The sequence below is a fragment of the Anopheles coluzzii genome, chromosome 3 (genome assembly GCF_943734685.1).
Source record: "Anopheles coluzzii chromosome 3, AcolN3, whole genome shotgun sequence".
Classification (NCBI taxonomy): domain Eukaryota; kingdom Metazoa; phylum Arthropoda; class Insecta; order Diptera; family Culicidae; genus Anopheles; species Anopheles coluzzii.
In genome coordinates this window covers 21860520-21888146 of record NC_064671.1, presented here as the reverse complement: position 1 = coordinate 21888146, position 27627 = coordinate 21860520, and the positions used below count along the sequence as shown (strand labels likewise).

Sequence of the window (27627 nt, the reverse complement as noted above, 5' to 3'; positions counted from 1 at the left end):
TTATTAACAGCAAACATTCAGCCCACGGGAGCGAATTGCAAGAAGGGATAAAACAAATTCCAAACCTCGTTGTCAATTATTTCCCTCCCTATTTCAACCGTCCCTCCTGGTTTTTATTTTATATTTCACAAAATACCTCACACCGGCCTCACCTTTTATCAGACCCCTAGAGGACCCTGTGGTGACGTAGATATTGATTTTCATTGCCCTTTTCGTTGTTTAGTGCGGACAGTTTCCTGTCCCCTTCGCCGTGGTTTGCGTAAAACAATATTCAGGCTGCGAGCACCAAAGCATGCCGTCTCCTTTACGTCCACCTTTACGGCTATAAAGCTCGTGATAAACACGGCTCAAAAAATGGTATGCGAAAAATCGATAAACAAGGCCGGTGTGAAATCAGTGAAGCTTTCGCTCTTGGGATGGGTTTTTTGGGGGTAAAGGAGAATTAAAACAGGTTTATAAAATTTTGCTATCGCTGTGTGGAAAAAGGTTTCCGTTACACGTACGTAAGAGGATCGTTAGGCAAAGCCGCGGGAGTGGTGCGATACGGAATTGATGATTGAAAAATTATCTTTATGCCTATCACATCAATTACCGATAAATGAGAAGCTTCGTGTAAGTTGATTGAGGGTTTTTTTTAATGGTACACTTATTGATATCACATCAAAGGTGAGCATTGATTTGATAATTAAAGGTGATAAGATTACTTCAAAGTATTGGAATAAAAATGTTGAACTTAACATAATCATTTTGTAATCAAATATTATATCAGTAGGCTCTTCACAACGACAGAGATCTTCATTCGAATGGAGCATCAAGTTTACGAGTTTCGTTTGAGCTTTTGGAAGACTTAAATTTCCATAAGGAAGACATAAATTAACACGCGTTTTCATTCAGTCCCAACGTGTGTAATCTTCTCTGCTCCAAGGAACAATGGCACTGTTTACTAAACATGATTAATGCCTTGTAATGATGCTTCCAAGACACCCTCCACCCTCCAGGGGTGTGTGTGTGCTGCCACGTACGCTAGCTTTAATACCTACGAAGACACAAACCAGAGCTTTTCCCACCCATCCGCAAGGCTTTTCCTCGCACCTGCTACCGCACCCGAAATACCTTTACCGCCGCTCCAGGTGAAGGCGCTTTGAACGAAATCTGTCAGCGTTTTCATAATTTCAATGCACGGCACTGCTCTTCATGGTGAGTGCACGGTCGAGTGCGGATTACGATACGTTGTAAGCATGGCAAGGAGTGGGGATTTATTTGTACGCGCGGCACCGATCCGATCATAGACACAGGTATGCATGTGGAACAAAGTGAGGTATGAAAGAGGATTACATTTGACAACGTCACATTCCGGCTGGTGGATAATTTGGAGGGAAGGGCTCTAGGCGAAATGTGTTGCAAGGAAGATAGAAGTAAAGCCCATTCAATGGCATCACGTCGTTTGAAGATGGTTGATTGCGATGCCGAAGCATTACACTCCTTCCCTTTAAAGGTGCTCATTTTGGAGGAGCTTTTGAGAGGAGAATCACAAAAAAGGACGGGTTGTTGTGTGATTCGATTGGTGGAAAATCGGGTTACCTTTCATTTCGATTCGTCGTGCAATGAGATTCCAGCCAAAGATAGAACATGAACCGGATGAATTTCCTACCAGTCCGGGCAGTTTAGCAGGAAGGATAACGGCAGACCAAACAGATAATCTGGTCAGTAATAATCTTATCAACGATCTGTAAAAAAAGATTCACCTTTAAGATGGAAGGTTAACGCCGGATGAGATGCTTTCAGTTGATTTCTTTGCCCTTTGGAGTGTGCTCCAGGCAGCAAATGGTATTTCCTGCGTGCGAAGGTGACATTTGGAGTGTCGCAGCGCCCGCAAAAGCAAGAGAGCGAAAGACAGCTGGGGCAATGGTTTCCACTTTTACTCTTCCTTGAAAGATTTCTTTTAAATATTGCAACATTTTGTGCCACAACCATGTCAACAGACACATCCGTTGTGACACATGAGCACACTGGGAACGCAAGGAAGTAAAATTAAACCCGTGCCCGGTTCGGTGTGCTTGAAAGCGCACTCACATCTACATACTTGCCTTTTTGGAATAAAAAGGGCGCACCATCTCTACACACTGTTGTCCTTCGCGGTGAAAGACTGATGGGACTGAAAATAAAGCAACCGAAGCAGTTGGCAGTCCATCTTCTTCAATCCCCGGCGGTCCACACAGCGCGGGCGAGAAGAACGCGCGCGCGCCCCTGGCCCTTTCCAGCAGGAAGCAGATATGTCATGCGAAATGTCACCCTTAATAAAAACCCTCTTCATCGTGTGCGGCAGAGCCCGCACACGTTTCCCGTCCGCCCCTGTGCACCATATGGACGGTGTGCTGTGTACCGCGCTTTCAAGATTTCGACATTTGCTATTCAACTTTCTGAAGGACATTTCCCGGGGTGAAAGTGGGCAAAAGAAAAATACAGCCCATGCGTTTGCGGACTGGTTGCGGTGCCTACGCCACGATCAAATCAGATTGCTCGTTGTGGTCGTGGGCCCGTCGTCGACACTTTGCTTTTGATGGTGGTGTCAACCAGCAGGGCCTGACGAACGAAAAGATTGCACAGCATTTCAAGGCCACCCCCTTATGCGGGGTGTTGTTAGTGGGTGAATCTGAGTCAGTTTTTCGGAAAAGGAAAAGTGTGCAAATTACGTACGTACGAAGGGCTTTCACTGGGTTTGTTCGCAGTAACAGGAAACAGTTACAATATGGTAGGAAAATCTACGTAACACTCTTCACACAGACTGTTCAGAAGAAGGGTGGGAAGAGGGAAAGCTCCTCCCGCACCTTGGTGTTCGACAGTTTTGGGTGAGTGAACGCGAATGGAGGCCAGCGCCTTTTCTTCGCCAAGCACCAACAAAAGAGCGAGTGTGTGTGTGTGTGGGATGAAAATTTAAATTTCCTATTGAAATTTTTGCCCCTCCATTTTTGCCCTCCACACTTGTCCTACTCTCTCTCTCTGGTAAAGGATTTCCATTGGTATTTGGTGTAGTTATCCGGGATGAGCAAGCGCCTTCCCCTTTGTACGCTGCTGTGTGATCTTTTGATGCTGCCAAAATAATCCTTCGTTTGCTGGCTAACGAAAAATATCAATAATTTTTCAGTTTTCCTCCACATACTCGCATGGCTCGCAGTACGTGATAACAGGGCTTAGAGAAGGGCGGGAAAAATTCGATCCTGAACGGGCATCTTCCAAGCAACATAAAATAATACGACATTGACACGCACGGGCTAAAGGAGCGTAAGCGAAAATGTCTATAAAAGATAACCCTGAATTCAGGAACTAACACACACACACACACACACACACACAAACACCGTTGGATGCAGAGGATATCAAACGGAGATATCAAATAGATCGACCGATGGGACACACGATTAAAATTGATTTGATTGATCCCTTTCTGCGAGATGGCAGTGGGTGCGAAGGGATTCGGTTGGTACGTAGAAACGTAGTGTATCCGCTCCATCTGGTGTGACGTTCAAGGACGCCGCACTTTTCGACAGTTTGATTGAACCGAGTGTAATGCTATCCTTTGCGCTGACATCCTTTGTGGGGATTTTTTTCTTCGATTTTCGCTATGGCGTCACAGTGGGCGTTGTGTTCGGGGCTGTGCGTGGTAAAGGGTACGTGTAGCGTTACAAATCGCAATCCCATACAGATCGTGTCAATTTAGTTAATTGATGTTGTCGCGCGTAGGATGAAAGGTGTGTGAAGAGTTTTTTTTTCCAAAAAGGGGGTTATTTGCTTGAGTTATTTTGTATTCCTAGTAATACAATTGAATCACCAGGATTTTTTTTGCTTATTGTTTGATATTTACTTAGTATTTTTTATTGAAGGAAATCTTGTTTTATGATTCTAACATGCAAAATTTTCTAAAAAAATATATATCTTGTTAAAAATCCTATAAAAAGCCATATATTCAGTAAGACTGAATGTCTGTGCCACAATGTCACGAGAAAGTGTGAGCTTGATCTACACTCGAAAGTCATAAAGCTGTGTGAAGCTAAACTTTATACTGAACAGTGGCCAATCTTTACTACTCACTATCACCTCCGTGAGGAAACTGTGGGGATACATTTGGCATTAAATTTCAACTCCAGAATGTTCCCATTCGAAGTTCAGTAAACGTCAGTCAATGAACTATTATGTTTGTTTGGCAAAAGATACAAATTGGAATAAAGAAGGGCGGTCCCTTGGTGCAGTCGTCAACTCGAACGACTCCATAACATGCCCGTCATGGGTTCTATCCTACAATGGACCGCTCCCTCCGTAGCAAGGACTGACTATTATTCGGCAGCGTGGTAATGAATTATGTCTCGAATGCCTGTATGTAGGATGTTACGCCAAATAGAAGAAGAATAAGAAGAATACGAAGAAGAAGAAGAAGGTTTTGGAATAAAGGCCCGACAGTTATGCCATATCTCAGTATAGTATTCAATGTTTTTGAGGACACACGAAGGAGGAAGTTTGTTTGAAAAATTATTGAAAAATACTCCAACAGTTCAATGGACTGTTTTACAGCATGTTTCTTTCCAGTATGTGGCTAAAATTGAAGTATAACGATAACCTCATACTTTTAACCCAAAAACATTGAATATTGTGCTTCAAATTCTCATTTTTTATCTTTATAATGATATGAAATTGAGTTCGGAAATTATTTTCATATTTCATATTCCTGTATATTGACAGTCTGTTTCCACTTCAGCACTTGCCTTTCTCTTCGGAGAAGCCACTACCCACTGTTTGTAAATAATAAATGAACCCGTTGAATTTCCCTTTCAACGATGGGAAATGGCAACATGACACTGTCTACCATATAGCTTTGCTATATCTCTCTCTCTATCGCTCTCTCCCTCTCTTTCTCTTTCTCTTGCTCTTTTTCTCTTTGCCGTTTTCTTTGTTACTTTAAAAATTTGCTCCATAACCCCCGTCTCGGCACCCAGGTCACGAGACGGCCAATGCAAAAGGAAATCGATAATCATCCATGTCCGGCGTGTTTGGCCCGGGCTTTTCAGCGTTCACGTTCTTCCCGCTCCCTTTCCATTCGCATTCGCATTCGGAAATCACAATTTTATAACAAAAAATCAATAAATTGCCAGGGCGAAACAATCGCGCTCGCACGGACGCGGTGAAGCAACTCCGTTCACGGTGTCGCTCGCTGTCGATAGCGTTAATCGAAGTGAAGCGTTGGCCGGAATTCCTGACCGCCTGAACCATCAAACCGACCGTTCACCGATCAGGTGCAGGAAGTTTGATAATATCTACTAACAGGGGCGGTGTGTGTGTGTGAGCAGAATTGTACGTTTCCCCGGGCCCAGACGTCTGCGGATGAAGGACGGATTGATTATCCCACGGCACACCGTCAAGGTGATGGACCGAAACCGAACCGCTGGGAAGATTAGCAGTGTGTCCTATATTGGGTGGAATGTACCAAAAATCAAGTGAAAACACACACACACTCTCACACATAGTGCTAATTTTAGCTAATGCGAAAGAAGCGCCACGCAGCAAGGTCAGTTGGATGGTTTTGTGATTGTTTTAGGTGTTCACGAGTTCGATTGGTTGGGTGTGATTGAATGTGTAAAATTCTCCTTCCAAACGTTTAATTTTGTATTTAGCTGTTAGGCTTCAAAAAAGAAACACTAATTAAAGAGTGTTTTATGTTCCACTTTACATGGTTGCATGTAAAAATCGACTATTAAAGCATTAGTGATCTTTAAGAGTCGCGATCGCCTTCGTTTGCTGATGTGCCTTCCAGCATATATGATTAGCATACCAAAACTGGCCAAATGAACACCGTTGTTACATAGTACACTTCGAAAGCAGGAAGAGGAAGAATAACGCACCTTCCTTTGTGTCCGAATACAACAACAAAAAAGTCACAAACGGTGCGCGGTTCGACGTCACATCAACACAAGCCCAACATTGGCCCCAATTCACGGTCATCGATCGCGGCTGCGTTCCTTCTGGGGCGTTCGCCGTTATGTGAAGTCTAATTTTACGACTTGTTTACATACTGCCGCACTGCTCCACCGCACTGCTCTCCCCGCTCAACACATCAAACCAACAGCAAGCGCCGACAGTTCGAACCGATCTTCAAATACGGCGGCTAGGGTTTTGTTGTTGTGTGTCTTATGCCATCACCACCACCACAAACACCACGGCGCTTGGTGTTGTTTTGGGAGAGCGAAAAATTAACCTCCTAGTTTGTATCTAATCTGTTGCATCCTGTGTCAACCCCTTGTCCCTGTTCGGCTTCGGGGTTTCATTCGGCAGCATGGAACCAAGGGCAACATTTGGACCGAAGGGCTATTTTTGTAACCTCTCCACCGGCTGACCGGCGGCTTGTGGTGCTGACAATATAAAATCATAATTAATTGAAAACACTTCCACCGGCGTGCTGCGTTTTTCGGTTGTTGTCGGTGTGTTGCTGTCTGTGTGTGTGTGTTGCTGCTGCCTCCCATTCACAACCGAGAGCGGTGCCACTTATCGTGTGCTGGGTGGTTTTCTGTTTTTTTTCTTTCTTCTGCTCAGTTGTACGCCAAAGGCCGCTTGATTAATGGGTTTGGCCGCTTGTCAGCGGATCCCGTGGTTTCCCTTTTTTCTTCTGGCAGTCATTTCGTCACGATGCTCGAGCGAGAGAGAAAGGGAGAGAGAGAGATGTCGCGTGATATCGCTAAGCTTTGCGTTTTTTGCACCCCGAATCGCGCCCTGAGTCACGAAACTCAGCTCCGTTTTTTATGTTCGTTGTTTCGCTCTTTAAACTGCAGAAATCGCCCTGTGTCGGCAGTTTAATTGGCAAACTCCCATTGGTTTGGGGTTGCATTAAAATAAAAACAATCACTGACAGAACGATCGGTCTGTGATCGGTGAAGGGCTGCTGCGGTGAATTATTATCGCGATCTGATTGTACCTACCGCACAAAGTGCATGCAAATGAGAGGCATGTTTGTGTGAGTATGCCAATTCTTGGGTGAGCGGGTTCGACTCATTCATTATGAAAAGTGTTGTTTTCTGATTAAAACAATTTGGCAGCTTTGTCAAGGAATTGAATTTCAACATTTCGTGAATTATTAGGTATGTGGTAATTAATTGCAAGAAAATTAGTAAAATTATTCTCTCAAGTTAAACTTCACAGAAACTCTTACTAATGCTTGATACCAATTTATACAAGCTAGTCTTGCACGTGATATAAATTCCATCCAGCCACTTAGGAATGAACGGAAGACCACAAGGCGCTGGCGAAAGGCTCCTTCAATCTCGGACTCATTTTGCTTCCCAAAAAATAAAAAAATAAACGTGCCTTTATGCAGTCGTTAGTATTTGTCTGCGTTTTCCTTCCCAGCATCACGAATACACACTTCCCCAGTTCCTTTTCTTCTACCTTTTCAGCAAGTACACGGAACCCAACGCACCGAGGGAAATTGAAAATTGAAATGAGGAAACAGAACCGCAAACGATTTAATGTGTTTCTGCGGTTGTTATCCTGATGGTTGCTGGTTGGCTGCTTCCAAAACCCCCTCGGTTTGTCGGCCATTACGTGCTTAGGGGCTTTTCTGTTGCTTCTTTAAGAAAGCGCAACCCGTTCCGCAACCCTACGGGGTCGGGTTAGAAGGCACATGGTCCTGTGATTTACGGTTAGTTGGTTGTTCTCTATGCTCGCTTCTTGCCCTCAACAACAACAGTCAACGCAACAGTCTAGTGGTAAGGCAGCAAGAGTAGTAAGTAGACATCATTATCAGGGTATAATCGGCACTGGGAAGATGTGGGAGGTTTGGTAGTAATTTTATGAGACAGGTGAATTAGTTAACAAGTGGTGTAGCTGTGTATGGTTTGATGGTTTGCTACGCTTAATCTTGAGCGTGGTATGGTTGGGGTGAGACAAACTTTTGTTTCAACCGGAAAGGGTGCTCGCTCCGAAAGTCATAAAGCTGTCAAATTGGAAACGATTTAATGAAGAGCTGTTAATTGTTTAAGGGTTTAGCCTGGTTTAGCTTTGAAGATATATTAAATTTATCCGACGGAACAAGCATGCACAAACAACTTCAAAAGTGACCTTAAAGCTACCAGCTTTCAAGGGAAGTCCTATTGGTTGTTTGGTCAGATTGAATTCTGATAAGATCACCGCACCCGTGTCTGCCAAACCACAACCAAACAAAACGTTGTTTTAAAATGTTTGTCTCATCTGCCCAACAAATTCAATGTCAAACAACGTCACCCATCCCTTCCGAAGCTCATTATTAATGGCCTTTGTTAGGCGCCGTAACCAAACACCCGAAAAACCAAGGTGCTCAAAAGTAGCCTTCATCCCAAAATTGCTTCACATTCATCACAGCTTCAGTCTCGCGAGGCGTGTTTGATAATGCGCCATGCAAGGACGGTCGGGTTGTGTGTGTGTGTAAGTGTGTGTATTTGTATGTCAGCACCATCATTAGCTGCACTCGAATGCGAGCGGCAACTTGGTAACCCTTTTGCCGGTCACATCCCTAATAAGGTCTTTCGAACAGCTGGTACCAATGCCGGTGCAAGAATCGTTTCTGTCCGAGGTTTCCATTGAGTTGCTTCGAACTCTAGGATAGGCAATTTCTTCTCCCAAATTTCCCAACAGCTGGTTCAAAGCGATTGAGTGTTGCGAGCATGCAACGGAGCTTTTCCTCAAGATGTCTGCTTGCGAGGAAAGATATTGCTTTCTTAACAGAAAAACAGCAAAAACAAGACTCAACCGAAAGGCCCAGCCTGAGTCGGTTTTGGCAACAACATGTCCGTCAGTGTTTGACACGACAAGGCAAGAAACCGTTCGCTTTCTTGCTTTTGCACCCGAGAATCAACGTTTCCAACGTCGTTCGGTTGCGGCTGACTTTGGCTGTCAAAATCAAGCATGATTTAATGCGGCCCATTTGGTTCACTCATCGATCGGAGCCCGACCCGTTTCGGGTGGTATTGAGATTGATGGAGTGGTTTTTCGCTCACACACTTGTTTATTATCGAGACAGCTTCGGCCGGCGCGGGTGGGTGGGTAAAACTTTCAGCTCACTAATCATCAGCTTGGGTTTGGGCGCTGCTGATCCGACATAATCAATTTGCGATGTTTAAGAGGAGGAATTAATTTCACTGCGTTAGTCTCAAGCCGTAACGATCGGTTAGGCTTTGATGGTTGGAAAGTGCTGAAGGGTGTACCAATGGGTCTGTTTTCTTCCTGCCTTGGGTTCCTATTCGCTCTCAGCTCGCACGATAACATAAGCCTTATCTTCATATTGAAAAGTACTTTTTGAACTTTGTCATTTGTGTGTTGAATGTCATGCAAGTATCAAGTGTCAGATTGATTCTAATTACCAATGATGCTAAGAAGATGCTTTTCATTTCATGACATTTGGGGTTTAGTTTCTCTTTGAAATTAAAACGTCTTTCATTCCACCATAATATCATCCACAACAAACTGTTCGAAGTTAATGTCTTAATAAGAAAAAGTTCATAATTTCATAATTAATAGCTAATGTTTTAAAGGTTAATGTGTCGCAAGACAAAGGAAATGTAATCTAAGGATTAGTCCAAGCTAAACGTAATTCAAGCATTCCAGTATTGATAATGAACAGGTGAGTCTCAATAAAGATTCATCTCTAAACTCTTGGAATCACTGAATCAAACGTCCAGTAGGAACAATATCCGCTGTTATGGAAAAAAAAGAAATGATCCACGTCACAGTAAAAATCCTTCACTGCAACAAGTCTAGAGACGTCCACCATGCTTTTTCCTCTTTCCCACATTTCACTCGTCCGCCCAAAAGGCTTGCGATAAACAAGCTTGTTTTTTTTTTGTGCGATTCTCTACATCTAGGCGAATCTTAAAATTCAACGAAAAATGACCCACACCATCGCTGCCAGAATCAGACCGGATGCAGACCCTGGATAGCGTACGAATCTTGCCAAACTGTTCAAGGAGGTTTTTGCAAGCACCGGATTGGAATTGGTTTATTTATTCGACACGATATAGGTGTGTGTGTGCGTGTGTGTTTGTGTGTTACTGACACTAATTTGTTTACTTATTTGTTTATTTCATAAGTGCGCGTACGCCTTCCATTTGAGCTCGAAAGAATTTAGCAGAAAAAAAAAACAGAAACCATTGAGCTCTGCCACTGCAGAATACTTTCACCGCCGTAAGTACGTAAGCAAATGCGTACCACGTGAAAATTCCCACAAGGTGTTTTGCATTGGCAAAAGGTGTCGGGATAGCATTGCTTTATCCCCGATTTTATCCGATGCGACACCGCTCCCGGATGATAATGCCAGCTGGATAGTGTTACTTTTGCCTGGGTGAGGTAAGCTTACTTTTTCGTGTATGTGTTTGTATTTGTGGAGTGTTTTGACACACTCGGAGCGTTCCCGTAAGCTGTGGTGGATTATTTGCGGGATAATACTTTTCACCCCTATATCTTCTCCCCTCCCACCAAATACTTATTTTAAAACAACCATCTTTAAACCGAGCTCTCCGAGCTACTCGTTCGCCATAACCGTTTCCTCACCGCCTGGAGTGGATACACTGTATTTTTTTGCCTCTTTTTATGCACCCCTTTTTCTGCTTTTGAATTATAACAACCGGAGCGAACTATTTATTCGCAATACAATACACACGTACACAAAAACACACTATCAAACACGCGCACACCTGACACGACCGTATGGATCGTATTGCAAGATTTAATGATAGCGCACACTATTTATTTATTTTCTCATTAGCACATTTCTTCAGCTATTAGGGGCTTGCGCAGCGACACAAACGCGCACACGAGCTTTAGCACATTTTATTTATTTTTATCAACCACTATACAAATCACAGACACACACACACGCACGCAAGGTGAGCACAATTTGGAGTGATATGAGGAGAACTGTATGTAGCTATTGATTTTACGCGTCGAATCAATATCGGCACCGCCAAATCGAGCCCGAATTTAAATTGGCAATATTTTATACGATTTTAACGCTGATCTTGCACCGAAAAAAACCGGTCGATTTAATGTTACGCAGCCGGATCGATCTGATTTTAATGTGTCCGGTTGTGATTGGTAGTGAAAGAGGGAGTTGGTTTTATCACTATATTATGCTCTCGCTTGACTCTGCATGGTTTTATTCCCAGTAGTATGCAAGTAGAGTCATTTACACAGGGTTATGGTGTATTGTTTTTAACCATTTCATAGGAATTTATCTTAACATTTACATTGCCAAAGCCTTTCATCAAGCATGGAACGTCACCGACCGACAATTAACGACCGAATATTTCGTACACAAACGCGACCGCCCGACGATGTATGTTGTCTTTAGATGCTTTCGGTTGGCTCCACCCGGGCGGGGAGCTTTAATTGCAAATTTTTAGTTTAGAGCATACAATTGACACTTCTGTTGTCCATTACAGGCTTAAGGGTGCATTGTTTTTTTTTTATTGGCTTTTTAAACCTCAAACTGACCGATCTCGTACCGGAAGGCGTGCGCGCAAAAAAAATAATGCAACTAAATTCCCGCTACCGACCGAAGGGTTTTTATCGAAGGGAAGGCTAGTTTTTCGGCGCACGCGAACGCGATGCTTTCTTGAAGCAAACTGTTTTCTTCGCCCGCCTTCATAGCGCGAGGGACGTCCTCGCACGCGCTAGGCTGCAGACGCGTTTCATTTTGCCCTCCCCTTTCGGTTCGGGCACGGGAGGGCATCTCCCATCCGGTTTCGCTCTCTCCGGCTCTTTGTCGGTTTTCGCGCGCTCTCTCTCTCTCTCTCCCGCATTCGCTTTGGTTCATGCACGCACAAGCGCGGTTCCGCTCGCAGAGAATGGTTCGGCCGATTGTGCTGTACACAGCATCACCTGCTGAGGTGGAAGCTGGTGGGGAACTGGGGTTGGCCGCTTGAAAAAAAAACGGGCAGTTGAGATTGAGTCGAGGTGCTCTGGCCTTCGGGCCCATGCTCGCGTGCAGCACAAATGAACACCAAACGGTTGGCCGTTGTTTATGTGCACGTGCTAGAGAGAGAGAGAGACGTTTGAAGTAAAATGATTTGTCAAGGGTCGAATGAACCTGCTGCCAGGTTGGAGCTTCCCCACTATGGGACACAACTGGAGCATAAATCATTGGGAAGCATAATGAGCACATCGATAAACAGTCTCATGGTAACATGGATATTAGATTTTAATTAAGATCTCAATACCATTTTTGAAGCGGTACATCATATTTATTAAATCATGTTGAAGTTTACTATTTTTTAAGTTTTTTTTTGAAAAATTATAAAAACCATTCTCGGTAAACTATTTCAATTCCATGAACGTTGAAGTTATCATAAGTTTGTTGCTAGAAATGCTTGATCACATACTCAAGATCAGAGTGAGTAGTGTAAAACTTGATAACACTTATGAGCGTGATAAAATTCCCAAAAATAAAGTGCATTTTTTATGGAAGAAAGAATTATAGATTTTACGATTTTTTATTACCCTTTCCACCAAATAGACAGTTCGGACTTACTTATTTTTTTCACAGGCGAGTGCTACGCACGATACAGATCTCATTCTGCACAACCGAAATTTTTGCACCCGATCGTATCATGTTAATTGTTTAAATTACGATTTTGAGCAAATAAACAAAGGGATGACGCACTCAGGATGAAGCCACCCCAGAGCAGGTAGATCAATAATAAACCTATAAATAACACAATCAATGGTTCACGGTGCGCCCGAAATGGTTTACACATGTTTCTTAATTTACGACGAGTGTCTGAGCGAGCGACAAAAAAAAAAGCGGTACACGGTTGTTGCCAGAGGGCACCCCGGCTTAATTGACTCTGAGAGGAGCAGCTTCTATCGCCAGTCACGATCGTCTGCTGTATGTTTTACACATGAATGACCCTTTTGCTTGATTATGATAAGTGTATAGATTTGGGTCAATTTACAATTTGCATAAAATCAATGAGATCTAGAAGGGGGGTTTTAAGGCAATTTGATCAATACTGATCGTCGTTCTTCACGTGAAACAAACGTGTTCAATTTCATTTTTCTTAAATGTAGATCAGAAAACCCCACATTTTAATTAAAATTAAAAGCACATTTCACCCAGGTGGATTAAGCTGAACCGGTGCAACCTGCTACGTTCGCGCCACGCTTTAGCATATGCCCAAACCCCGTGTGTATGTGTATCCGCTCCATTTGCTTCCCTTTCTCGGAGCGCTTTTATATCTACAACACCAAAAACCTGTCTAGGGGCTCGTTCGCCGCCCGTTTGTGCCCTGCCTAACCGTCACCGGTGTGTCTCAGTTTTGCATGCTGCTTCTACTTTTACTGCAGCCGTAGCTGTTACTGGTGCTGCTGATGCTGTTGTTGATTTCGGATATCGCGGGAGGGCAGGCAAGCGCCCCGTCCAACATGACATAACTGTAACATGCGCTTGAGTTACGACGACGACGGCTCAGAATCATCGGAGCAGTAGCATACAAGAGTTGTAGCCGTGCTGATGATGATGATGGAGTGCGATGGGAAGAGTGTGAACACGATGGCACAAAAAAGAAAACAACAAGGTCGTCGGGCAGGCTGACTCTCTTTTCACCGCTCACGGGATGATTTGTGGAAGGCTTGTGCGAGATTGTGGCAGGCCATGGGCGCTTGTACGCACTTGCGTGCGAAATGGGAGGACTGTTTTGCTCCGAACAGGGGAGCATTGCGTTGAGCGAATGCTGAGATGAAGTGAGGAGAAGTGATTTCAGCTCGTAAGGGAGAAGCGAAAACTGAAGTTAAGGCAGATATATTTGAACCATCAATTGATTTGTTTAAGGGATTACAATCAAAACTTTGAGGAAAATATTGATTGAAAAAGAGGATACATAGTTTGCAACTTAATCATGCAGCATTTATAAAACATGAGCTTCAAAATAAGCCTTCGAGTGGTGAAGCATAAGAGAGCTTTTTTTCAAAAAGCGCTCTCTCGCTCACTTTGCGCTCTTTCGAACTCGAGTTCATTCCGGCGCGTTCATTCCGTTCGGCTTTTTCCCCGAGCATGCAGCAGGTTGTTGTTTCCGCTTGCTGGTGCAAAGCGCCTTTTTCCAGCAGCATTATTTCCATCCCACCCCTTAACGCACCCTGCGCAAATCATATGTTTTTGCAACATAGCTTCATCCTGCTTTAGCGCAACGCAAATCCAAGCAGGGCGCGAAATCGATCGGAACCTTGCTCTGGAACGGTTGTTGAGGTAGCAAGCAGACTCCAGTTCCGGTCCCGCTCCTGTTCGAAGCCCCGAATTTCACCCCCGTAATGGTTAATATGTTTGTTCTTTTTCCGCTTTGCACCCTTTGATAGTGGCGGGTCCTTGTGCCGTCGGTCGGGCTTGGTTGGAAAATCTTTTCCTCTTGCTGTGCACACAGCGAAGGAAGGATTGTAGTTTTTATTTTTGTTATTCCACCCTCCCCTTGGGGCAGTGTGGTGTATAATTACTTAGGGCAACTTTTCCCTGCACACTCGAGAGCTTTGCCTGTGCGGTGCTTTTAAAGCTTGCGTTAGGGATGCACCACCGGTTGGAGGGTCTGGGTTTATGCTGTCGGTAGTTGGCTGCTGCCTCTGTTGCCAGCTTTAAAGTGCTGGCGTGCTCGAGCGGTTGTAATTAATCGAAGAAGAGGGCAGATTATTGAACTCGGTGGTTAAAAATAAATGATGATGGTAGGTAGGAAAATCGATGCGCGAGTGCGAGCCCGGGAAAATTGCCGGCGAAGTGGAAATAATTCGAACAGGATGTTTACAAAGGATCACCATGTTCAATTACAGAGAGTGCACCGAACGGTTGGTGTGTGTTGCAGATACATTTAGAGTTTGTTTATAAAACCATGGCTGACTTTTAATGATAGATATCTTGTATTATTTATCCTTACCGATTTTTCTCAATCGATTTGAAGGGCAATTTGACTTACCTAAAACGAGAAAAAAATAAGATAAAACAATTAGTTTTTGTTTTAATTTGAGACAAACAAAAAACCTATTCCGAATTTTGCATTTCATGAATTCTTGTTTTCATTTAAAGTTTGATGAAAATAACAAATAATAATAAAAACTAAATAAAAAACATTTTAAAGTCTGAGGTCACATTTTAGTTTAAAATACCAACCACATTTATTCATGTTAGAGTCAAACTAAAAGTATATAGCAATGATTTTAGCATGATTACTCCGGTTGCATAGGTAATCACATAGATTGCAGAAATTAAATTGTTTTTAATAATAAAAATAAAATCCCACAAATTGAATCCTGCTCTACCCTCTCTCCAATAGAACGAACTTCAGCGTCAATAAATTACTCAACTTGACAAATAAAAATAAAACCCTCCCGTAACCACAGCGCAGTGCTTTACGATAGGGTGGAGATGTAATTATTCAATTTCTCTCTTATGCAAATCAATTTGCTTCCGCCAAGGGTTCTACGGGAGCGGACGTTAAATTTATGATGCACGTAGCACCGAGTGAACAAATTGGACCACCAAAGGTCGCTGTAAACATGACAAAAACAAGCATATGTAAAGTGCATGGAACGGTTGTAACGTTCATTGAACACGTTTTTATAGTTCTGTTACTGGCAGTAAATGTTGAATACTCGCCATTTCTAAAAATCTTCCTGAGTGCACTTTTTCTGTGCAATTAAAACGTTTATCGAATTTTTATCCACTTTATTTGTTTCAATTTTGGTGAATGTTGTTTGAAAGCTTCTTTTTATTTACAGCCATACAAATCATCGTCATTTTCCACTTTCGCACACACACCTACGGTACGATAAAAAAGAACCTGACCAAACGCAAGCCCCGGCTGCCGCACACCTACCGTAAATGTGATATACGTGATCCTCGCCGCTCGACGGTGCCAGGACAATTTTTTGTGACTTCTGACGCACGACACACTTCCTGCTGTTGTTGCACTGAGGTGCATCGCAGCATCGGCTCCCTCCCGCACTGGCCGTGCGGGCAGGAAGTTCGCCGACGTGGCTGCTTTTGACAGCGTTTGTGCAACGGGCGCTCCCGTCTGCAGTGGCGCTGGCACTGTTGCCCGTGACGTTGGTTTCGTTGGTTTGGTCGGTGGTAATTACAATGTCCTTGCTGCTGCTGGTACTGCTGCTGCTGCTGCTACCGTGGCACTGTTTCACTGTACGTTTGGGCATTTTTGCGGAGCAATTGTAAGCGCACACTTGCTTTGATACTGATATTTCCAAGGGTAGAACACGAATTTAGGATCGGGTGAGTTGTGCAACTTAAATCACTGCTGGGACGGTTGGGAAACATAAACCTTTATCTATATTATTGCGTTTGCTGTTACTTCTGCTTCTTTGACTCTATCTCCCCGTAGCTGCAAATTTGATTCCATGCGCTCCCACATGCTTGGCTGGCTGGGGCCTCTATGTGTGGCAATCGCATTGCAAGTAATGAAATCATCACCGCAGATTTATCATCCTGGTAATGGTGTTCGCCTACACGGGCGATGTGGGTTTTGCATGCTTTTCGTTTAATTTCATTTTATTAGTTTCAGCTCCTTGCCTTGCCGATCGTTGGCGATGAGCTCATGCGGATCATGTGTTTGTGGGAAAAAGGATTGTTTTGAATGGCTTTGAGTTTAGTGGCGGGGCAGAATTTATCGAGTAGTGTAGCGCTGGGAAGCAATATGACGATGCTATAGCACTTAATGGTGGTGGGAAGACACTTGTTATGTACGCGTATGATTGGAAGAGTTGTTTCGTAGGATTTAATAAATTTTACGACCGAAAATAGAACATGTGCAAGTATGCACATAACATTCAATTTTTATATGACGCATTTTTATTCCATTTGAATTAAATTTGTACGCATGATCTAATGCAAAATCATTACTGGAGTAGTTTTTAATTAAATTCAGATTGTTTCATCGTCTGCATAACAAAATTCTTGATTTTTCATGGGTTTATCTTCACCATCACTAACAAAACGTTAGCTGCGCTTTCAATAATAGTATCTCATGAGTCAACAGCGAACATTTAACACCTCTATCAGCTGAACATTGACCTTGTTGGCCAAAAAAGACTAGCAACTTTGATTAGGAGTTATCGCGCTCAAAGAACGGAACCCCGTTGTGTCTAAAACGGTCTCCGTGTTGCAGTTTTTGGACGTCGTATAATCCTGTTCCGGCATTTACAACATCTTGGCACTATTAGAGACTATTAGGCACAACAATCACTATTAGGCACACTATTAGGCACAACAACCAGAGCATCAAAAGAAAGCCAACTTCTAATTGGCCGACGTCCCTGGGTGACTATAAGTTACAAAAAATCTTCTTCTTCTTCTTTGGCACAACAACCGTTGTCGGTAAAGGCCTGCCTGTACCCACTAGTGTAGTGGGCTTGGCTTTCAGTGACTTATTTATTATCTTTGCAGGATAGTCAGTCCTAGGTATGGGGCCACGTTCCATTAGGGGCTTGAACCCATGACGGGCATGTTGTTAAATCGTACAAATTGACGATCATCAGACCGGTAGCCCCAAAGATTGTAGAAAATAACAGTGAAATAGTACCAGGGGAATATGAACAAACATACCAGGAAGCAGAAATCGCGTCCACTGGCTACGCAGCGGCAAGCAATGACGCCAAAGCTCAGTGCGACCAATTTAGGTGAATTTCGGACGAATTTCGATATGATACCCTATTCCACGAACTAGTCCAACATCTTCCAACTGTGCCTATTAAATTTTTCTGGACAAATACTATGCAAAAACTCTACTCCAACAATTTTGTCGCATGTTTTTGTACGAAATGATGAAAAATCCGGATAACTGACGACAGGCAGTTTGCAAGGTCATAGATTTGTTTTTTGCAAGTAAGCTGAATTACCTTTCAAGGGATTTAAATGGACAGAAATTATCTCTCTTAGGTTTTTTGCTACTGCCATCCTAAGAAGTCCATTTTTGTATGCAAATTTTAGTAATTTGAGATGTATAAAGGGATAGTTCGCATTGTTCACTGAGGTCCTTATAATATTTTTAATTGATATCTGTTCGAGATATCATTAGCATTACAGTGATTGATTATTGACATTTAATATTACATCAACATTTGCATTAATCACGATTATTTTTCCTTGGATAAGCTTTTGTTGAAACGGTTGATCTATTTCATATGGTTTCACATAAAATAAAACCCAAAATATAGTTGACAACGATACTAGATGTTTAGTCTTAGTAGCATTTCATAGAAGCGTCTGTATATTGTTTTATACAGGATAGTTTTAATGCCTTCTGTACAACGTAAATTCTTCACAGACACTCAAGAGCAAGAGATCGTGCAAACGCCAGCGACACAGTTTTGTCTTATTTTCCCACAACCTAATTACGGTTCCCGGCGCCCGAGCCACAGTTGATCGAGCACAACTACTGCACAGTGAAAGATGCTGCGACGGAACCATCACCTGCACGAAGGTCCCACTTTATCAGGGGATTCAATTAACTCCACGGAGTAATCGAATTTGTGCACCAAAACCGGGAAGGTGGCGGGGAGCACTGGGCACTGCCAGCAATTTTTAACAAGTTTATTACAGCGAAAATGCGCAACAGTCGATCGGCGGTCGTCTTCCGAGACGGTGTGGTAAACGGAATCGGTACAGCGGATCCGGTACCTCTGCACTGCAAAGTATTTGGCCGATGCCGTACATACCAGCCCTCAGCCACCAGTAATGGCTGGCGAATGGTTGCTTTCGTTTGCTTCGGTTCGGATTGGTTCGCCGGTCAATTTTTCTCTGGCATGTCGCACGGGTCGATCGTACAGAAACTAATTATTTGATTTTTTTTGGTTTGGTATGTCTCGTTCTACCGTTCGGTTTGGTTCAATCAAGTTCACCACCAGCAGTTTGCAGGTACGGACGGTTCGATTCGAAACCACCACCATTATCACCGGTTGGAGCTCTGCAAGCTACAAACATAGGGTGCCTATGGGACAGTATGCGGCCGTCCATGTGCCGTTCAGTTAGAGTGAAATAAATAATTAAGAAGTCACCGAATGTGGCATGGGCCGGTTTCGGTCGAGTTCGACTTTTCGTCGCCATGTGTGTGTGTGTGCGTGCGTGTGCAGAGTGGCACATCATTAAAATGCCTTTCTTGTTCCCTTCCTGGCCTGGGGTTGGCTAGCTGGTTAGCGGGTTTGTCGCTGTTACACACGGAACAGTTGAATTTTCTGTGTGCGCACACGGGTTTGGGAATGCATTCAGAGCACGAAATAATGATACCAGGTAGCTTAAAATAGGACAGCATGGGTGCGGTAAATGGTGGAGGTAATTAATTTATACACAAATGAAGAGCAAACAAGCGAGAAAGAAACTCGGGATTTCGGGAATATATTCTTGTTACATTGTGTGAGGAATTCAGTGACAGAAAATGTATACTTAAAAGGCAATTCATTTAAACTTATGGACACAATTTTACACCGACAACTACTTCCAAAAAAGCACTACAAACACAATCATTTATAAAATTTATAAATAAAAAATTCTCGCACCACTACTACGTAACCTTTGCGAGGCAACTTTGTTCGGTAACTCATTTTCAAATCTGTTGCAATTTCTCATCGAGCCTCGCTTGTTTCCCTGGCACACAGACACTCGGTGGAGCAATGCTCACTCAACGATACACACTAATTCTTTATGCATTAAAAGGGCGTGCTGGCTGGTGGATGCAACATTGTTGATGGTAGAATTATGAACCTCCATTACGGTCGATTTTTATGCACATTATTACCACCATCCCGCTCTCTCAATCTCCCTCGCTCGTGCTCTATCTCGCCGTGGGAGAACTCGTTTGGCACGACCACGCTAATTGTACTGTTTCAGCGTGCAAAATATTTTGTGACATCAAATAACACACCGATCGTGATAATGAAAAATGCATATAAACACAGAGACAAACACACACACACGAAATGACATGCACTAAACGCACGCAAAATAGAACGTTCACACACTGGCCCACACCACCTGCACCCGCGTTAGAGCGCACAACTAATGCCCGCCACCCCGGCACGCTGGCTGGCTGAACTGGCTCGGCAAAACGGCAAACATAAACGTGCGTCCTCGGGCAGGAAAGTGCGCTCGAGTTGCGTTAAAAAGTGAAACTGAACTTATCTCCATACAACACACAAACACACACGGTGCAGCGCACACGATCGCTGGCATCCCCCACGAATCGGTTTGGGTTCGTACTGCTGGGCACTGCTGGCAGACGGCGAATGAAATCACCGTCCAACCTCCCTCTCATCTGCAGCGGAATGAACCGATGAACGAATCGGCCGAACGATCGAAACGATCTTATTAAAGTGGCAAGACGAGGTGGCGTAAGCTTTTCGGTTTAATGATGTTTTTACCCCGTTGCAAGTGGTACTGCTGGTACTGGTGCTGTTGCTGCTGCTGCTGCTGCTGTTGGTATTGTTGTCATTTTTAATGTCCTCCTCTCACCGCCCAACCAGCCAACGGTACCCACGTGTCTCACTGTCTGCCCATTGTCTCGCCGGCCGTCGCCACCGGGGTAAGGGTGGCGTGACCCTCTCCTCACTGCAGCTCTATCAATTCATCATCTTTGGTACGTCAACCCTTGGGCAGCGATCGCAAATCAAATGCAGTAGTAATCATTTTTAAGGGAAAATTATAAAAAAGTTTGGCTGTGATTCAAATAAAGATTGGCTTGTTATGTTTTTTTTTTCAAGTTTGAATTTGTTCCAATACGATTCCGAAAGTACCCCTTTTCGTATCAAGGGTTAATTGTTGCCAATCGGATGCTGCAAGCTTTGCCGGCAAAACGGTGCACGGAGTCTGCACGGGTGAACGGGGTGGTGCTCAATGAAAAGGTGTGCGCTAAAGGTTGGCGCAGTAAGCAGTAAGGTTAAGTGTGCCGGCATGCGACTCTACGGGCAACTACGCTTCACCGTCTACGCAGCAAGCACCACGTCGCGCGTACCTTACGCGTGCGCAACAAACACTTTGGGGCGTACTGGGGCGAGAAGACAGGATGGAATGCCCTGCGCAGAGGGGGGCACAAGCTAAAGAGAACTTAAACAAAAAAGAATATAAAAATAACAAAAGTATACAAAATTTCAATCCACACACACGCAACGCATACAAACTGGTGTGTTTAGGCACACGCGAACATGTTCGCTTGCTTGCGCGAACGTACGCAATGGTGGGTTCCTCCCCCCCCCCCCCTGGCAGGGAGGCTGTTCAGTGGGTCACCTGTGGCCGTTCGTCGCGGCGCGGCAGCAGTGGGTGTTTTGTGTACCCTTTGCATTACTTTATTTTGATTGGTAGTTTTGTCATATTTAACATTTATTAAATGGCGCACGAGCCACTGCACGGCTAGGCTTGTTATCATTTTGGTGCGCTCGCGAGACATTGATCGATGTTTGAGGCAACTATGCGCAATCTTTTAACACATTTTTAGCCGGGCATAGCAAGCGGAAAGGTGTAGCGGTGATATATGGGAAGACAGAAATATTGAAAAAAGTGATTGCGGACAAATGAGGCTGTTGATTGTGGTAATATTTAATTGAGAAGGTAATGCAGCCATCATGCCATATTGCGTTTTGTTTTTATGTTGTGCTTAATTTTCATAATTAATTCGATTTATTTTTGTGTGTATTTTATTTATTTATGTATTTATTTATTTATTTTTTTAGCTTTGTTTACTTTTTTTCCATTTTGTCTAGGCTTTGTAAATGTTAACTAGGCTTTTAATTCAATCCGCTGTTAATGCATTCTGTTGTTTTGTTACATTGTCAGTTTTTATTTAATTTTAATTTGTATTTGTTTTTATAGTTATCTAAGTTCATTCATGTTTTGTCTAATTGAATTGTTCCTAATGCCATTTGAGTTCATTTATCATATTTATTTTGTGGTTTATTGTTGTTACTTATTTGACATATTAAATGTTTGTTGTTTGTTTGACCTATTAATTGGTCATTTGGTCTTTTTTTGCTTAAGGGTTGTTTGGTGAGTTATTTAATTTCCTTAAAATATAGTTTGTGTATCTTTTGCAGCCTCTTAAAATTTATTTACATCCTTCTTTTTGTTTCTTTTTGCTACTCTCAATTTCTCATTACTGCAAATTATTTGCTTTGACATTGTTTTTGTTTTCACCCTGCCAAACGCAATTTCAGGGTGTGGCAGAACGGCATACCGCACCAACCTACATAGTAACAATCGCCGCCGCAAACCACAACAATCTCATGCGGACGCGACCGGTTGAAAATTTCGCAGCTCTAAGGCCACCAACCCACCAGACACCGATACAAAAATGTCAGTCAACAAATGCAACCAAAAGAAGAAAGAAAAAAGCAAAAGCAAAACACAAAAACAACAACATTATCCCCTTTACAGCTGCCACGGGCGATTGTTTGCAAGATTAAGACACACCGAAAACAGTACGGTGGAGGGACACACTTACACGAACCCCTAGCCCGGTGGGGGCCACCGGACACCCGGGCGTGCAAAAATAGCTTGTTCAGCCTTTTCAAACCACACGCAACCGTCCCGAAACGCCCGGCACACCTGACTGGGCCGCAACCTTTGTGGCCGGAGCCGGGAATGTCGGCACGCTGAGATTGGGTTGCTCGTGCGGGCCCAATGACACGCACATTAATGTTGCAGCACCGGGGACTGTCTGCCTGTTGCCTATTAGATTGGCTACGGAGTCACAGCACATGTTGGCCGGGCACCATTCCTCCGCTGATGCTGAGGCCTTATACAGTGTTGGGCGCCATTCGAAGCGGCGGTTCGATCCGTTTTGGTTGACGCTCGTGGTCCGTCGTGGGTAATGAATCAATTTTTCATCTCACAAAGCATTCTGCTGGGGACTACCGTTGGGAAGCTGATGGGATGCTGATGATGAGAGCGAGAGAGAGGGTGTTTATAATCCGCACCACGCTGCATTCGTGTGCCATAGTCCGTTTGCAGATTAGCACATATTAATTAAGGCTGGCATATTGTTGGTGGGTTGTCACGCTTAATCCGGCTCCGGTGATCGATGCACACGCGAAAATTTGCGGTCGCTCTTTGATGCAGCCGGATGAGAGCCGGCTGGGAGCAGCGCTAATCGAAATGCGGGGTAATGAATATGGGCTTCGCAGAACAATGCACTGGGTCGAAGTGCTAGTGTAGCCTGTCTGCAGTGTGGGAAATTAATAACTGTTCGAACAATGAACAGCCGGCGGGCGTATGAAAATGAGGATTAAGAGCAAGCGAAGCATGTATCTTGTGGGCGCTTGGGAGAGTATTTTTAAACATCGGTACACGTAATGTTCAACATGGGGTATGTTTATTATCTTGCATTTAACCTTAAACCGAAGAACCGCGCTTGTTTGTGTCGCTGCTTGACTGTCCGAAAGAATCGTCCTTCAAACAGCAAGCACCTCGTTCTGGTGGATATTAATAGATCCACTTTATCAAAAACCATTTTGCTGCTGCTGCTGCTTGAGTGTCCCTTTCCTTCCGATTTGATCCACTTGACCCTTACCCGGTCAACGTCACGTTCATTAGCTTTTGTCCGCCGGACTCGGGTTGGTTGATGGTGATGAAATCGTGGCACACGATACGCATTTTGCCTTTTGTATCTCCAGCTCCAATCACTCTCGCGCTTCATACGTGTTAACAGCCCTGCTTTTTTTTAGTTGTTGCTTCTTTTCCCCCGCTCTGAGCGTTCTTTGACAGCACGCTCGCGATAGATAGATTAGCTTCGATAGCCAGCCCGGATTGCCTGTCCCTGTGGTCTGGCAGGTTGGCCTGCCACGTTGATACATTGTGTTTTGCTGCAGTCCGTCCATTCGCCCCCGTTTGCCATCGTTGCTGCGTCTAAAACCAATTAAACGTCAACACAAGTTCCATTCGCAAGTGTTCGGCTGCTGCTGGTGGTGGTGTTGGTGGTGCTTGCAATGAATACCCTGTCATTTTTATGCTGTCACCACGTAGGGCTACCTAACGCAGAGGTTGCGAGTGTCAAGCCGGCCTTGGAAAGGGATGGTGCGGTTTTTATGCGCTGTGTTGAGGGGTGTTTTTTGTGTTTTTGTTTTGTTTCTGTGCTGTTGCTTAGGTTCCACTTATACGGTCGCGTTAGGTTTGAAGGGATTAAAGGATTGATTGTTGAACCGATTGTCGAGGGTATTGTTTTTGGTTTGCTGTTACAGTTGCTAGCTCTTAAGCCAAGGAGAGCTGGTTGATGCTTTTATTTTTTGTCAAACTATGTTGCTATCGCTGTGTAGAATCAAACTGGTGCAAGGGTAGTAAAGTAAACTAAAATTCAAATTACAATTAGACTATGGATATTTTGTCCTACAACTAGACGACTTATGAGAATCGTTCAGACGTTTTGTTGCATTTATTCTTAGTAAATTTACTCACTTTTTTAGTATGATGGCATAAATTTACTCATTTTGTACTCATTAGTTTTAGTTAGTAGCGGTGTATCATAATTTGATAATGTTTTAATTATCAATTTGAATATATTTAGTTTTATTTTTAATGTTAGCCTACATTTTCCGGTCAAATTGGTACACAAAACACTTAACGGTTCAATTAAAAATTTTTTGTTCAGTTTTTTGTGTTTATTTTTCAATTTATTATTTGTTGAAGGCCCAAAACTGCAATTTTTATACTCATTTTAATTATTAGATGATATAACTTTGTACTATTTTCTTATAAGTATTGCTACCATTGGGCCAAAGCTAATTATATTTTTAGATTTTACATTGTATAGTTTATTGTATTAGTTTATTAATTAATATTAATAGCTGATACAGTACAATTTTTTTGATTACTAACATTTGTTTTTATATGTATTTGTTGTATTAAATTATTTGAATTATATTATTATTATATTTTTATTTCATTTCATTGTGAAGAGTAGCCTTGAAATTTTGGTTTATAATTGTATTTCATGTATTCAATATAAAATGCATATTTCTGTCTTTGCGGACTGTCTACGAAGGTACGGTGTAATGTAAACGTTAATGTGATGTAATACGATCCATCCCATTAATATCTCATGCATCTGAAACTCCATCGTTCAAGGGCATTTAACATATTAAAAAAAACCCTGTAACATAATTGGCAACAAATGACTACATCCCCATTATGCACGTTGGCGTGCTGACATGCTTATGGTACGAACATAATGAGTGCTAAACGACCGACAGCGCATCACTTTTACCACTGTTTTTTTGTTGTTGTTGTCCCATGTCCACCGCCTGCACCGCGGTCTTTCATTGATTATCTTTTTCAAATAATCTGCTTTAAAACATCTCTCCCGCTAACCATCTTACACATGTTCGGTCGTAATCAGTCCAAAGTGACTGGTATTAAGCCAATTAGTGTCCGGCGATACGCAAAACATCGCTCCCGCCAACGTGCGTGCTGCATGGTGCGCGTGTCTTTAGCACTGTCCCAGCACTGTGCCCGCCGACACCGGCAACTGGTTGCATGTCTTTTCTTTCCGTGCTGCATTCGCTCTTTCTTTTGCAAGCAGAGTTTTTTTTTTCGTTGGACTTGCTGGCTTTTCGTGTACGCAGGGGGACGCACAAACATGCAGCAAAAAACACACGGCACATTGGTTGGATGCTGCAGCTGACCGCCTCCTACGGTGAAGATCGCCGTGTCGCGTTGGTTAGGGTGGGTCGCACGCACGATCGCATGTAAATCTCTGATCGTACGCAGTAAGGCACACACGCTTTGCGCTTGTTGCATGCTGAGCTGTAGCTTTTTTAGTTTTAAAAAGAATGTTTTTCGACGAAGTTTGTTTTTTTTTTCATCGCGCACTTCTCACCCAACCAGCAGCAGCCAAGCGATTGTCGAGGAGAGTGAGAAAATAAATATTGATGAAATATTTGCCTTCTCGCAGTGCACAGGTTTCGCACTGGAACCGGTTCCCTGAAGACCGACGGGCGTACCGTCGTTTCGATATTTGCTTTTTATTTCCCTTGCAGCGAATGCTGCGGTACATTTCGTCGCATACATAATAAAGCTCCCGGGGCTTACGGCAACGCCGCTACCGAAATGCCTTAGCGTTGCCTTACAGTGGGCAGTTACAGTTTTTTTTTTGGGGCACGGGTGTGGTGGTTGAGCTCCGAGCGAAGTGATCGCGATTCGGTGTTGGAATTGAATCGGAAAGAAAGAAGATAAACGAACAATGATAAATGCATGGCTACACGCTTAAGGTCAACCGAATCGAGTGCGAGATGAAAAGGGAAGAAGCGGAAATGCAGTAGAATGCAGAATGGTTCGAGGAGATGGTGGGTTGTTGTTGTTGTTGTTGTTGTTGTTGTTGGTTTTATTCGCCCCGTGGCGAACTGTTTTGCGAGAAATGACACGATGTCAGGCACCACCGATCCGTTGTAATTGGTGGTGTTTATTTGATTGATTGTATTGATATTGACGGTTTTGCTTGTGTAGACCATTTTTTCCATTGCAACATCAACATGACATTAAGCACAATAAGCGATTGTTTGAGCGATGCTTGCGGGTAATGAATTAAGTATGCTGTGGTGTATGTTAAGCCATAATTTACTGTACACATTGTTGTTTTGCAATCAACTGTAACGGCAACTGCCAACTGGTTTAATGTGGCCAATTAAAGGGAAAGGGAATTGTATGAATGTTTGATTCGGGAATGAGTGTAAAAGAAAAATGAATTCAAATTGGAGCTTTATAGCATGTACGAGAAGCTTTAGCTGAAAGCTTTCTACAATAAAAAGCTTGTTGAAATGTTTTTTTTTTCGATCGTCCTGATGCTATAAAGCTTTCGATGGATGTGTGTTGAAAAGCTACAGCAAGCTTCACCTTTCATAAAATAGAGCATTCGTTGATAACGAATTCTCTCAAGCTTCCAGTTTATCTCCTTTTACTAAAATTCTCTCCTTGGTTGGTCGTTTGCAGTTTTTCTCTCCCCCTCTCTGTATTTCTCTCTTGTTCGCTCTCTCGCAGGATAGCAATCATCTCGGAAATAATGAAGCGAAAAATCGAAAGCGCAACAGGTGTCGCCGCAGGGTAGTGTTCCCTTCCAAGTTCCGCGCTTCCAACACGAAATCGTGCCCAGACCCGTACCATGGGGCAGCATGCTCGTAAATCTTCGCTCTCTGAGTGCCGGTGGCAGTTTGACCTACGCGCGAGTATGACCTATCCAACTCGGGCGGCCCACGTGACAGATGGACTAATTAGTTTTCCGCAAATGGTGCATAATGATGCTTCATGCGTTTGTGAAAATGGTCAGATTTACTAGCCTGACCTTTGCCAGATGGACACAGGTTTTGACTAATTTTTAGAATTAACTTGAGAAATTGCACACATATTTGAAAGGGTTCATGTGAATAGAGGCTTTTAATTTTTGATAGAAGTATTTTAACCTTTAGCTTTCCGATATTACGACCTTTATAGTAACTGAAACATTGTCAACCAATAGTGTCAATAGTTCATGTAATCCTGGACGGGGTTAACATTCAGATCATGATCAGATTTATCCTTTTTTGTGTTAAGATAAGTCGTATGAAGTGTTGTTTGAGACCAGTATGGCTGCTAAGGTCATTACTTAAGGTAGAAGT

General features: G+C 43.3%; 1 protein-coding gene across 10 annotated transcripts in view; it reads right to left on the bottom strand.

Moving 5' to 3' along the window:
• LOC120956599 (dual specificity calcium/calmodulin-dependent 3',5'-cyclic nucleotide phosphodiesterase 1-like) overlaps positions 1 to 27627 on the bottom strand; it is a 267302-nt gene that overhangs the window by 96869 nt on the left and 142806 nt on the right. The window contains exons 1-2 of one of the 10 annotated variants that reach the window (XM_040378215.2): positions 19995 to 20366; positions 15867 to 16325 (exon numbers count right to left, since the gene is read on the bottom strand). The exons of 6 other annotated variants lie outside the window; for them this stretch is intronic. In XM_040378215.2, the coding sequence (XP_040234149.2) occupies positions 15867 to 16200 (334 nt within the window). In that variant the 5' untranslated portion in view covers positions 16201 to 16325; positions 19995 to 20366. Of the gene's footprint in view, positions 1 to 11505; positions 11641 to 15866; positions 16326 to 19994; positions 20367 to 27627 lie in introns of those variants that run through there. 3 more of the 10 variants (XM_040378210.2, XM_049609683.1, XM_049609684.1) reach the window with 3 other exon arrangements.